The 12033-nt window shown below is 47.0% G+C and overlaps 1 protein-coding gene across 1 annotated transcript in view; it reads right to left on the bottom strand.

The window, feature by feature from the left end:
• The window catches only part of F13A1 (coagulation factor XIII A chain), a 136695-nt gene that overhangs the window by 19973 nt on the left and 104689 nt on the right, over positions 1-12033 (bottom strand). The window contains exons 10-11 of the mRNA XM_060110217.1: positions 11298-11451; positions 3964-4251 (exon numbers count right to left, since the gene is read on the bottom strand). Coding sequence (XP_059966200.1) covers positions 3964-4251; positions 11298-11451 — 442 coding nt within the window. The remainder of the gene's footprint in view (positions 1-3963; positions 4252-11297; positions 11452-12033) is intronic.

Genomic DNA, 12033 nt, shown 5'->3' on the forward strand with positions numbered 1-12033 from the left:
GAAAGTTCATGGTGCCCAGGCTGAGAGATGGCCACGGGCTATGCAGAGTTATTAGAACATACTGGTCCACCCTAGACAAGCAGTCAGCAACTTGACCTACTTCCTAGGGCAGTCCCATTCCACTTAGAGCTGGCCTTTGGAATCGAAGACCTTGCCTTGACCTTGACCCTCGAATTCTGCCTTTTTGGGTGACCCACTCAAGTTGCCTTCTTTGGGACTGAGCCTGGACCTTGCTTCCTCCATGGCTCCCTGAGCAGTGAATTGTCCAGAAGACTAAGGCTCTGTCCCTCAATTGGAGACAACCTCAGATGAGCACATGAGGGCTGTTTTCACTTCGCCAGATGGGGCCAGATGGAGCGGCAAAGTGACAGGCCTTGAAGAACACGCATTTTGCCTCTAGCTGCCTCCAGTAATAATAATAAAAAAAATGGACATCCTCTGGCTATTTCTAGAGGGCCGTGTTTGACCACTGGGCTGTTTAGGTTGGTGAGATGTGCTTGACATCTTTACAGAGGCTTTCACCGCCTTGATCCTGTCAGCCACGGGACTCTTCATTCTGTGAGGTAGAACATCCTCTGAATCTTGGCACTAAAGAAACTGGGCTGTGTTTCTGAGCCCAAGAGAACAGGGCTCTTGAAATAGTACATTATGTAAATGCTGTGTTTTGCCACCGCACAAGAAATTGTTCTAGATAAAGTTTATTAAACGTGGCAAGAAGAAGAGATTTTCATTCTCTGAGTGGTGGAGCTGGGACCCTGCCAATACCATTTACGGTGTCTGGGGAAAGCCAGTGTGGGACACAGACAGGAGCTGCTTCATCTCTTTTCCAAAGAGCAAAGAAAACTAAATATAGCCAAGTGGAAACGATAGCACCTTTGAAGGTATGGGAGGTTTAAGTTATTCAGATCTTCCCAGCTGATTCTAGCCTACACATTCCCTTTCATCATCAATCTGGAAAATATGCTTCCCGTTCTACTTGGAAAACTTTCTTTGCAACAGACTCTCCTAGGATTGTACCCTGACCTGCTTGATCGATGTCTAGAATCCTGTGGCTTTTTGCCATATATTGCCATTTATTTTAGGTTGCAATATGCAATTTATTGCTTGCTGTTAGTGCCACCTACATGCAGGGTAAAGCAAGAAACAGTCTTCAACTCCCTTCAGGTTATTCAGGACAAGCCTTGGGGTGGGCTGAGTGCGTGGGAGCTGTGTTGATACTGAGTCAGGCTTCAGTATCCCTAGATCGATGACTGAGATGGCTAATGTATCATGCCGTTCCAGCCCGCTAACTCACGTAAGCTCATGCTTTTATTGGATCATGGAGAGAAGGGGAAGGAGATTGAGAGATGGAACTCTAGTGCGGTGGGGAAAGGATGGCATATAGTTCCTCGTCCAGGGAAGTGAGGGGCAGCTGGACCCTAGGCAACGGGGCACAAGTAAGGGGCGGGCCTACTTAGGGCCCAAGAATGCACGGAGCTGGCTCACCATACCTGCCTGAATGGGATGTGGCTTCTGATACCTGATTTGCCTCTGATTGCTATGTGTGGCCTTGAACATGTCAACTCACCTTTCTGGTCTCAGTTTCCCAAAGTGTAAACACGTTGGAAGTTAGCATTTATGGGAAGCCTACTTGCGGGAAGCCTTCCGCATATATTATCTCATTGAGTTTCCTCCACAGCCCCCTTCTCTCACGCCACCCATCCAACCTGTCAACCAATCCCGAGGGCTCTACCTTCAGGAAACACCCAGATCTGGTAGCTGTCACCACCTCCCTCACCTTCACCACCATCTCTCACGGGACTATTGCAACAGCATCCTAACTAGTCTCTAAGCTTCAATTCCACTTCGCCTATAGTCTGTTCTTAGCACAGCAGCGGAGTGATCTTTCAGAACCCAAGTTAGACCAGGGCACACTTCTGCTCAACACCGTCTTAAGGCTCTGCAGCTCACTTGGCATCACAGCCAAAATCTTTACGAGGGCCTCCAGGTCTTTACCTGGTCTATACCCACTAGCCTCCCCTGGATACCTTTGCTCCTGACCCTGGTCTCCTTGCTGCTCACTGAACACATCACATGAGCTCTGGCCTCAGGGCCTTTGCACTTACTTTTTTTTTTTTTTCTGGCTGGAAAGCTCACTCCTTCCCTTCTGTCAGATTTCTGTTAAATGTCACCCTATCGGAGGGACTTTACTTGACCACCCCACCCCCGGCACTCCCTGTCTTCCTTCCCTTGCTTTGTATTTTCCTATTCTACGCAGAACCATATATATTCACTTGTTTGATTGTTTATGTGGACCCCCCATCTTTCTCCCAGGAGACCATCAAGAAGCAACTCATCGCTGTGTCACCAGCACAAAATAATACCTGGACTTGTAGGCATTAAATAAAGGTGCGTGTGTGTAGCGGGGGTGAATCAACAACCCAGGGATGTGGGTAGTATTATTCCCACATGCAGATGAGCTCAGATTACTTAAGTAATTTGCCTAGGGACACACAACTAGTAGGTGACACAGTCACAGCTAAAATCCAGATTTGTCTAATTCTAAGGTTCAGGCCCTCTCAATCCACTGAGTCTGTCTGTCCTAAACAGCTGTGATTACTGTTTTTTCTCCTGAGTCCTTTATGTTGACAACGCGTTTCTGTAAGAATTATCTTTCTTCCAAGTGCTAGATCTTCCAGTTTCCAAAACAAATACCATGGTGATTTCTTAATTGTTGGCTAGTCTACTGAATCGAGGGGGATTTGCTTCCTTCAAGATTGAGTAGATTTCTTGAAATTAGGATTTTTTAGGAATAGTTTCCCATTTTTCTGGGAACATCTTTCTGAAGCCCCCCCAAAGATACTTCCTGTGGCTTGGGACAGACACCAAGTCCAGGAAGCTTGAAAACAAGTGAGACGTGTGGCTTGGCCACCCCAGGTGGGATCATACTCTTGCCTGCCTCTGTGTTTTAAAAATTATTATTCATATACTTTTTTTTCCATTTCTTTTCCTGACTCACCTGTCAGGTCAACGGATCTGGTGCCCTGCCATGTTGACCCTTTCAACATGCTCTGTGTTCTAACTCCGTGTGCTCTGCCTGGAGACCAGGTTCTTCTGGTTGGCTCATTTGGCCAGTTGAGTGACCAGCTGCTGTGCACACCAAACACTGGTACCCCAGGGAATGAGACGGGTCGAAATTGCAGTCCCCAGGGCAAGCTGTGGCTTGTCAATCCCGGGCCTACTTAAACTAGTCTGAATTTTTCATAGTGAAGAAGATGCTTTGGAAGGCCATGTATGCAAGGGAGGTGAGGATCGAGGTGTGGGAGGGGCCCCCGGGAGATGGCCAGGAGAGCAGAGCCTCCAGAGGTTTCTGGACAACACATCCCAGGGCTCGAGTTTCCTCTCCCAAGGATGGGCCCTCCTGACCCTGTACATCAGACAGCCCACCCTGCAGGGCTTAGATCTCCCTGCCCCCTAAATGGTAAAGCCAAACACACCATTCCTGCTGGGTGGCCCCCCAAAGCTGTTCCTGAGTTGGGAGAGAGGTACCGCCAGTGGGCCTGCTTTCTGAGACACAAGCTTCACCAACTCTCCTGTGCACAACAGTCCCCCTGGGATCTTGTTAAAATGCATGGGTCTGGGGTGGGGCCTGAGAGTCTGCATTTCTGACCAGCGCCCAGTGGGTGCTGATGTTTCAGATCCTTGGCCCACCCTGTAAGTAGCAAGAGGTTCAGTGACATTTAATGTTCGCGACTCATGGGGCTCTAAGCTTTGAAAATTTCAGCGCTCACTTCTGTGCACAAGTCACGAAGATGAAAGTGGGGGCCTTTCTAGAAAAAGTGGGTCCTGCCCTGTAGTTCATGCACCTGAGCTCTGGGCCAGGGCTTTAACTTTGACAGGAAGCTATTAGGGAAGATCAGCACAGAGCCAGACAAGGAAGCAGGTGACATTTCCTGGAGAGAACAGCCCCCCTCGTTAACTTACAGGACAAGGGCTCCAGTGTCACCTCAAACGTCTCGTTCTTGAATTCTGCCTTGGCGACCCCGGTGTAGAAAGTGATGTTGCCTGAGAGATAGGCTGAGATGGTGTAGCGGGCGGGGCCATTGTTTCGGAAGGTGATGGTGACCTTGAAGTCTCTTCCCAGCACGGCATTCTCCACTTCAAAATTCATGTGGACGTCAGACCTCGATTTGACGATGCCCTCTGTGTTGAGGGGCTTTTTAGCCCCATACATCAGGGCAGTTTCTAGGGCCAACCTCTCTTCTTCTCGACCTAGGAAAGGTGCAGAGATAAGGACAATGCAAGCCACCCGAGAGAAAGTCACCTTAATGAACAGTGTGCTGTGGGCACTGTTTGCTGGGCTTGCCGGGCTGCCTCTGTAAGCCACAGGCTTCCCTCTGGGGCAGGCGTCACCATCATCCCACGTTATACATTCTGCAAAATCAAGTTCCCAGAGAGTTAGGACCTGCCTGGCTGCCGGGTTCGGCCTATCTGAACAGGGGTTACTACAGAGCATACTCCAAGGGTTGTTTTTCCAGGGTCACTGTTTCAGGGCTCAGCAGATAGAACTGGCAAAACCTAACTCTTCTCAAACTGTGGGATTAGTTGGCTTTCCTCCCAATGTCCTAGCCACATAGCTGGAAGAGTTGCATCTTGCCTTTCACCTTCTACAATGTGAGTTTTCTCCCATTCATGGGTCTGCCCGGCAAGACCTGTCTTCCTCATGTCTCCTTCCACTCGGACCTGTCCCACTTGGCTTGTGAAAGCTAGTCATGCAAATGGCTAGCAAAAGAAGAATCACTTTGAAATAAAAATGCTGGTTTTTATAGTTACATTAATTTTTAAGATGTTGCCTCTCACTTAACTAATAACAAACTGCAACGAAAAGGAAGAGGTCAATTAATAGTGCTAACAGGTATCACTGGGAGCTAACTATGTGATGGGTGTCATGGGAAGTGCATATTGTGCTCCGGCTCATCTAATCCTCAGAAGGACTCTGCAAGGCAGGGACTATTACTACCATTGGTTTCCTTGTGTGTAAAATAAGGATGCATACGTGGTAGGGTTGGTAAGCGTTCTACAGGTAGGACATGCCTAAGAATTGGCAGCTACTAGGACTTTGCAAAGACAGAGAAAATGCCAGCAGGTGTTGCGAACAAATGAATGTGTATTTCTGTGTGTGTATTAACAATTTCTCTGATTGTCAAGACTGCAAGAATGTGCCAGAAACAACTGGTCCAGGACAAGCATTGGCTAGAGCACATGTTTCACAGTCGACAAGAGGGAGATAACACTAAAGGGGAAGAGTGGCTGTGATAGGAAAAGCATAGTGAAATATTTTAGCGGAAGGCATCTGGCAAATAGCTCCCCAAGGAAGAGGGCATTAATGATCATGGCTTTGGACGGGCACCAAACATGCGTTTAGGCAAAATGTGGGAGGTGAACACCAGCAGTGGGAACATGGTCATGGTCAGAGGGGTGCCTCGCGGGGAGAGGACGAGCTGGCCGAGTGGAGGAGGGGTGGTGGAAGCTTCTGGACTCTGGGAGGGACTTCACAGCGGGTCGTAGATGGAGGAACCTCTAGCTTCCTTCTGGGGACCAGCCTGTCCCGCTGAGCAGGAGCTGCCAGCGAGGCAGGCGAGGGTTTCCAGGAAGCGCAGGCCCAGGTAAGAGGCAGAATTCCCAGCTCGACAGAATCCCCGCTCTCTGCAGTTGTGGTCTGAGCTCTGATGTCTCACATAATGCAGGGCCATGAATTTGGTGCCGAGAGAATGATCTAAAGCCAGATCACATTTTCTGAGGCTCCTCTGTGGCTCCAGGACCAAGGTCAAAACCACCCTTCCATTAACTGGGTGTCATGAGAGTCCCCTTTATGTCTGATGAAGCCTCTTCTCATTGCTCAGGTCTTAGCTCAGATGTCACCTTCTCAGAGCGCCCCCCCCCCCACTTCCGTTACTCTGGTCCTCTCGTCTCTCACTAACACTTTACCTGGTTTTCTTTCCTTTTCCCAGAACTCGTCACTGTGTGACATTACTTCTCCCAGGAGATAGTTAGCTCTGTGTCCCCAGGACCTGGGACCCAGCCTGGCACAGAGGCTCTGGAGGACTGGGGTTTGGAGAAGCACTTTGCCTTCATCTAGGGACAAAACTTTCATCTTTATAATAGATATGAAATAGCCCGGTTTAGGACATCTGATGTTCAGTTGAGCTCACCTGTGCAAGTGCCACCTGAGCTACCATTCCTTTGATCACCTCATGCTAGGTGTGCCCCTGTGATGTCCAGGCACCGTGCCAGGCTCAGATGAGAAGCACAGCCCTTCCCACCCGGGTCTAAGGGGGCTAGTGCAGAGGGATCACCACACGCGTATCCGTCACAGATGCTGGGTCAATCGTTTGTGTGTGGTGCAGGGAACACGGGGCAGAGATTTGACACCACCTGGGGGCAGGGGAGGCTTCTCAGAGGGTATTTCCTTCCAGAGCAAGAGCAAAGCCATAGAGGCAAGTGGGAGCCTGGCTTGGTGGAGGAACTGTCACAGCTCACCTGGCTGCTGATTTTGATGCCTTGTGGGTATGGCTAGGAAGAGCTGCGAGGGGGCAAAAAGGCAACTAGCAGAGGCTTGGCGAGCTCTGGCTGGAATACCCTGCAGGCAACGGAAGCGAGTGAGGGCTTTTAAGCAGTGCAGCAACATGTTGAGATTTATGTCATTAAGTATGTCACTTTGGAGGCAATGGCTTAAACAGAGGGAAAGAGGGTGAGGAGGGAAGGTGGAATTGGGAGGCTATAGCAGTTATCCAGGAGAAAAAAAATCAGAGTCCAAGCTGATAGTAGGAGCACGGTAGTAATAATAGAATTACCCGCAATAGTGGAAACTAACTTTTGTTGGCCATTTACTACACATCAGGGACTATGTTAAGGGCCTTCCACGCCCGGCACCATTTGATTCTCAGGGAGGGGCCATGGAGACAGGGGAGGAGATAAATTTGGACCATTTCGAAGGGGACTTTTAGAGGATTTGCTGCTTGACTTATTCTCAACGTGCTAAGTTTGGGTGGATCATGGTTTTCTTCCCTGGGGCAGGGAGCATGGGAGAAATAGATCTGGGGTGGGGAGGGAGTGATAGAAGGTGGCATTTGGGAAGGTTCAGGTTCCTATGGGACGTTTAGGTGAATGTGGGGCTTAAAAGTGAAGTCTAGGCTGGAGACAGACTTGGGAGAATCAGTATGTGTGTGCATGTTAACACGAGCTACTGGGTAGGAACAAAGCCTAGAAGGAAGAAACATTCTGAGGGGGGCAAAGAAAGGGGAGCTCTGAGTTGCAGAAGAAGATGGAAAAACGAGTCAGGTAGGTTGGGATGGAACCAGGAGAAAGCTGTATCATAGGAACAAAGAGAAGAGAGAACGCCAAAGCAACCTAAGTGTCCAATCAAGAGATGAATGGTAAAGGAAGATGTGGTATGTATACACAATGGAATATTATGCAGCCATAAAAAAGAATGAAAATATTGCCATTTGCAGCACCATGGATAGATTTGGAGGACATTATGCTAAGGCAAATATGTCAGACAGAGAAAGACTAATACTGTCTGATATCACTCATATGTGGAATCTAAAAAACTAGTGAATAGGACAAAAAAGAAGTAGACTCACAGATATAGAGAGCAAACTAGTGCCTACCATTGGGAAGGTGTGGGAGGGACAATAGGAGGGTAGAGGATTAAGAGGTACAAACTATTAGGTATAAAATAAACTACAAGGATATATTGTACAACATGGGGAATATAGCCAATATTTTATAGGAACTCTCAATGGCATATAACCTCGAAAAATTATGAATCACTATATTGTACACCTGTAACTTATACAATATTGTACAGCAGCTATACTTGAATAAAAAATAAAGTTAAAAAAGTTTAAAAATTTTTTAATTAAAAAAAGAAGAGATAATTTCAAGAATTGTGAGTGAGCAACAGCCTCAAAAAATGCAGGAGGTTTTAGGCAAACTGAAATCTGCAAAATGTTTATTCTACATGGCAATCAGATGTCTTGGCAACCTTGAGGAGAAGGGCTTCAAGGATGAGCAGGTGGCAGAACTCAGGGCACAGTGGATGAGAAATAGCAGGAAAAGGAAAAGGATGTTGGGTGCAGGCAGCTGTACAGGCAAAGAGAAGAAAGGATGGACCATGTTTGCAGGGGACTTTATTGTTGAAAAAGAGTTTTGTAAATTTTCTTAACACAGGTGTTATGGTCATGGGAAGGAGCTAATAGAGAGGGAGAGACGAAAATACACGTGACAGAAGGTATAAGTGATGGAGCGAAGAGGAAACGGGACCCAGACACCATCACAGAAGAAGACATCGCTGCAGGAGAAGTTCTAAGAATTCTAGTTTTCCCAATTTTATAGTTTCTTCATCTTATATTTTAAAGAAGGGTATAAAATTGACATTAAGCTTTAGCTCATCGAAGTGAAAAATGATCTTTCCACAGTCTAGTTCATTAAAATAGTAAATGCCTAAATCTGGTAATATTTTTTTCTATGTTTTCACTCCTACCACAGGTTAGTGGCCACACTCAGCCTTTGTAGAGAAATTACATAAGAGATTCAATAATGAGGATCAGGGTGGCAAATGCACGGGCCCAGGTGCTGGCAGTCTCTCCTAGATGCCCTTGGGGGACATCGATAACCACTCCCTCTTTCCCAACGCATACAGGAGCGGGGTCGGCTTCCTTCTTCAACGGCACTCACTCCGTCATTCCCAACGTTAGAATAGGAAACCCACATGCCATCCTTGATTAAGAAGCTAACGATCCACCTGGAATCAGACTCCAGCCCAGGAGCAGGATGCGATGTCTCTTAAACCATCTATGCAGATTTTAGGGGCTCTTCTGTTTGGACAAGCCCTCCACAATTCCCACTCCTCTGAGCCTTGCCCTCTTGCCAGACCTTGGAGGCCTGGACCTCAGCTGTCTTCCCCATTCAGAGCTGGCACATTTTATGTGTTTTAATCTGGGATTCTCCCTTGGCCGAGCTCCTGACTCCTCTTTCATGGACTGACGTCTGACCCCGATTTGTTCTTCACCACCACCTCCGTGGCTGACCACGCAGGGCATCCTGCTGAGCAGTTTAAACAAGATAGCTGGTCACTTGGACGGCTTCCTAGAGGACGGCTCAGCTCTTGTTCTAGACACTGTCTGCTCAGGACTCTCCCACGCTGGGAGAGTTTATCCACAATCCCTGCCCTGCTGCCTTTTCCTGGAGAGCTCGTTCCCTGGGGAAAGAGTCATCCCCGTGTCTCCCTGTTTGTCCTTCAGACTCGGGGAGCCCACAGCTAAAGTCCTCCAGGATCCCTGAGCATCTGTCCAACCAGCCCTGTCCTAGGCATCCAACACACAGCTTCCTGCCCGTCGCTCTAGCTATTATAGATGGGAAGGCAGGGCTGTGTGTGGCTCCATCCCGTGTTTGGAATCTGGCGGGTGGTTAACAGCAAGTAGTTGAAAGGATGAATGAATAAATGCGTGGATGTTACAGCCAGTTCCTTTCATTCCTATATGGACTCCTTTTTCCTTTCCACATCCTTTTGCCTGTCACTCTATCACAAGAGGGCATGGCTCGTTTGTTTTGTTTTATTGTGCTTTAAAAAAAAAAAAATTTAGTTATTTATTTATTTTATTTTTGTCTGCATTGGGTCCTCACTGTGGTGCGCAGGCTTCTCATTATGGTGGCTTCTCTTGTTGTGAAGCACGGGCTCTAGGCGTGTGGGCTTCAGCAGTTGTGGCACATGGGCTCTAGAGCACAGGCTCAATAGCTGTGGCACACGGGCCCAGTTGCTCCACGGCATGTGGGATCCTCCTGGACCAGGGCTCGAACCCGTGTCCCCTGCATCGGCAGGCGGATTCTTAACCACTGCGCCACCAGGGAAGCCCTCGCCTATGTTTTTAAAAACTCTCTTTTTAGAAAAAAGCCCAAAAGAAAAAAAAATCTTTTGTATCGAGGTTGTGCAGTGGATGATAACCAACAGAAGAGAAGAACTATCTATTTCAGGAATACAGCAAAAATTCACGGGTTCAGATGGCACAAATCCTGAATTTCTCAATTCAACAAACTTTCTCTTTATAGTGCAAATTGCTTTTGTAAATAAGAGCAGGGAGACAGAGGATCTAAAATATTTAAAACAAATTCTGCTCTCAGCATTTCAGGAATACTGATGAATATTTAGGTATATGCAAATGACTCTTCATTTTTATCCATTTACTAAAATGGCATTTGCCATTCCTAAGAAGCTCTGTTGGTGAATCACTTGTAAGATATATTCCACGTCCCCACGAAGACATCCAAGGTCCTCCACCTCCTGTCCACTACTGACCTTGGGGAGATTTGACCCCAGCCTCTGGGCACTTAATGAGCTTAATGCTTCAGTAATGTCTGCAGGACCCTAAACACACCGGCTGATTCACACCCCATGGCCTTGTCATATTCTCATCTCCTGGAAACCCTGGTCCAGCTTCCTTTAGCTATGGTCTGTGACTTCTCTTATCGGGCTTTGTTTCTCTGAATCTCCTGGTTGGACTGACTGCCCCTCTTCTTTGTTTCCAAAGCCCTCAGCAGAATGAACCTATCCCTTGCCCAGAAACTGGGTTCTACTCACCGTGGGGGTCCCAGCACCAAACACAACTCCAGGCATAGAGCAGGCACTCAGTATGATGGAGACAGGACTGAACTCAACAGCTCCATCTCAAACATTCCACACACGAAGAGTTAACAAAAACCACCTTAACATTATTTTATGATTGAAACGGGCCTTCATTCTAATTGGCCTCAGTTAGTGAGACTGCAGTGTCCTATTAATGTTCTATCATCTACCTCAGGGGATTTCCACGATATGTCAAGGGAACAACGCATGTGAAAATAGTTTTCAAGGTACTATACAAACGTGACCAGGTATTTAAATTTCATTATTGAACTAAAAGTACATTAGTTATGTCATGTTTTCTGATAGGATGATTTGAAATTAAGATTCTTTCATATTTTTATGAACACGAACACATTCTATATTCTGTTAAAATAGACGTGACTTTAAAGCATTTATTTCAAAAGCCATGTGAAGCAGAATTCCGCTCAAAGCAAACAAACAAGTAAAACTACATTGACACGATAAATTGTGGGTGTGATGTGTATTCACTCCAGTTCTCGCCTAACTTCCAAATGCTGCAAATGGCCATGCCTTCTCCAGAACACATGTCTTCGTGGTGACCGTGACTGTAACTACGAAAGTGCTAAGCAGACTTGGGCAGAGCAGTCTTCATTCGACGGCAGGAACTTACCTTCTTGGAACTTGTAGGCATCAGTAATGTCCTTCACGCCGTCTCCTCCAACTTGCTTGGTCACGATTAATTTCCCAATGTGGGTGGTGTCAAGGGTTTCAACCACATGAGTGCCATCTTTCTTAGCTGTAATGTAAACAAGATCACTGTTGACCTAAAAACAGGAGAGGAGACCATTAGCCAGCATCCAATGTTCCTGTCACCAAAATCTCTAACCCTCAATAGTGTAGCCATGTAGGGTCCCTGGAGACAGCATTATTCATCGTGCTAAGTCATTTAAGTGCCAACCATTTCTTTCTTTCCTTTCTCTTGCTGGCAAATTCTACCTCCTAAGGCAAAGCAGAAAGTGCCCTGTCTGTTACTCTCCTTCTCAGACTTCTTTAAACTGACAGTGATGGCGTGACCTACTTCCAGGAAGAAGAGAAAGTCTGCTGGGTGGCTCCTGGGAGATTTTCCTCCAGGTAGATGCATAGGTCCAAATTCATCAAGATGTATACATTAAATGTATGCATTTTAAATATCAATTTTACCCCATTAAAGCTTAAAATAATTAAAGCAAGTAAATGGAGAGAAGGAAGGCTGTGCTAGGCAGAGGGCCTGGCCGCTTCAAAGGTTCTGAGGAGGGTATTTGAGAGACGCCCGGGATTAGCTGCAGGGAACACGGGCTCTGGTCTTGGGTGTGTACTTCTAGAAAGTTACCTTGTCCTCTCTGAAACTCCGTTCCTGCTTCTATAAA

Source organism: Mesoplodon densirostris, chromosome 10 (assembly GCF_025265405.1).
Source record: "Mesoplodon densirostris isolate mMesDen1 chromosome 10, mMesDen1 primary haplotype, whole genome shotgun sequence".
Classification (NCBI taxonomy): domain Eukaryota; kingdom Metazoa; phylum Chordata; class Mammalia; order Artiodactyla; family Ziphiidae; genus Mesoplodon; species Mesoplodon densirostris.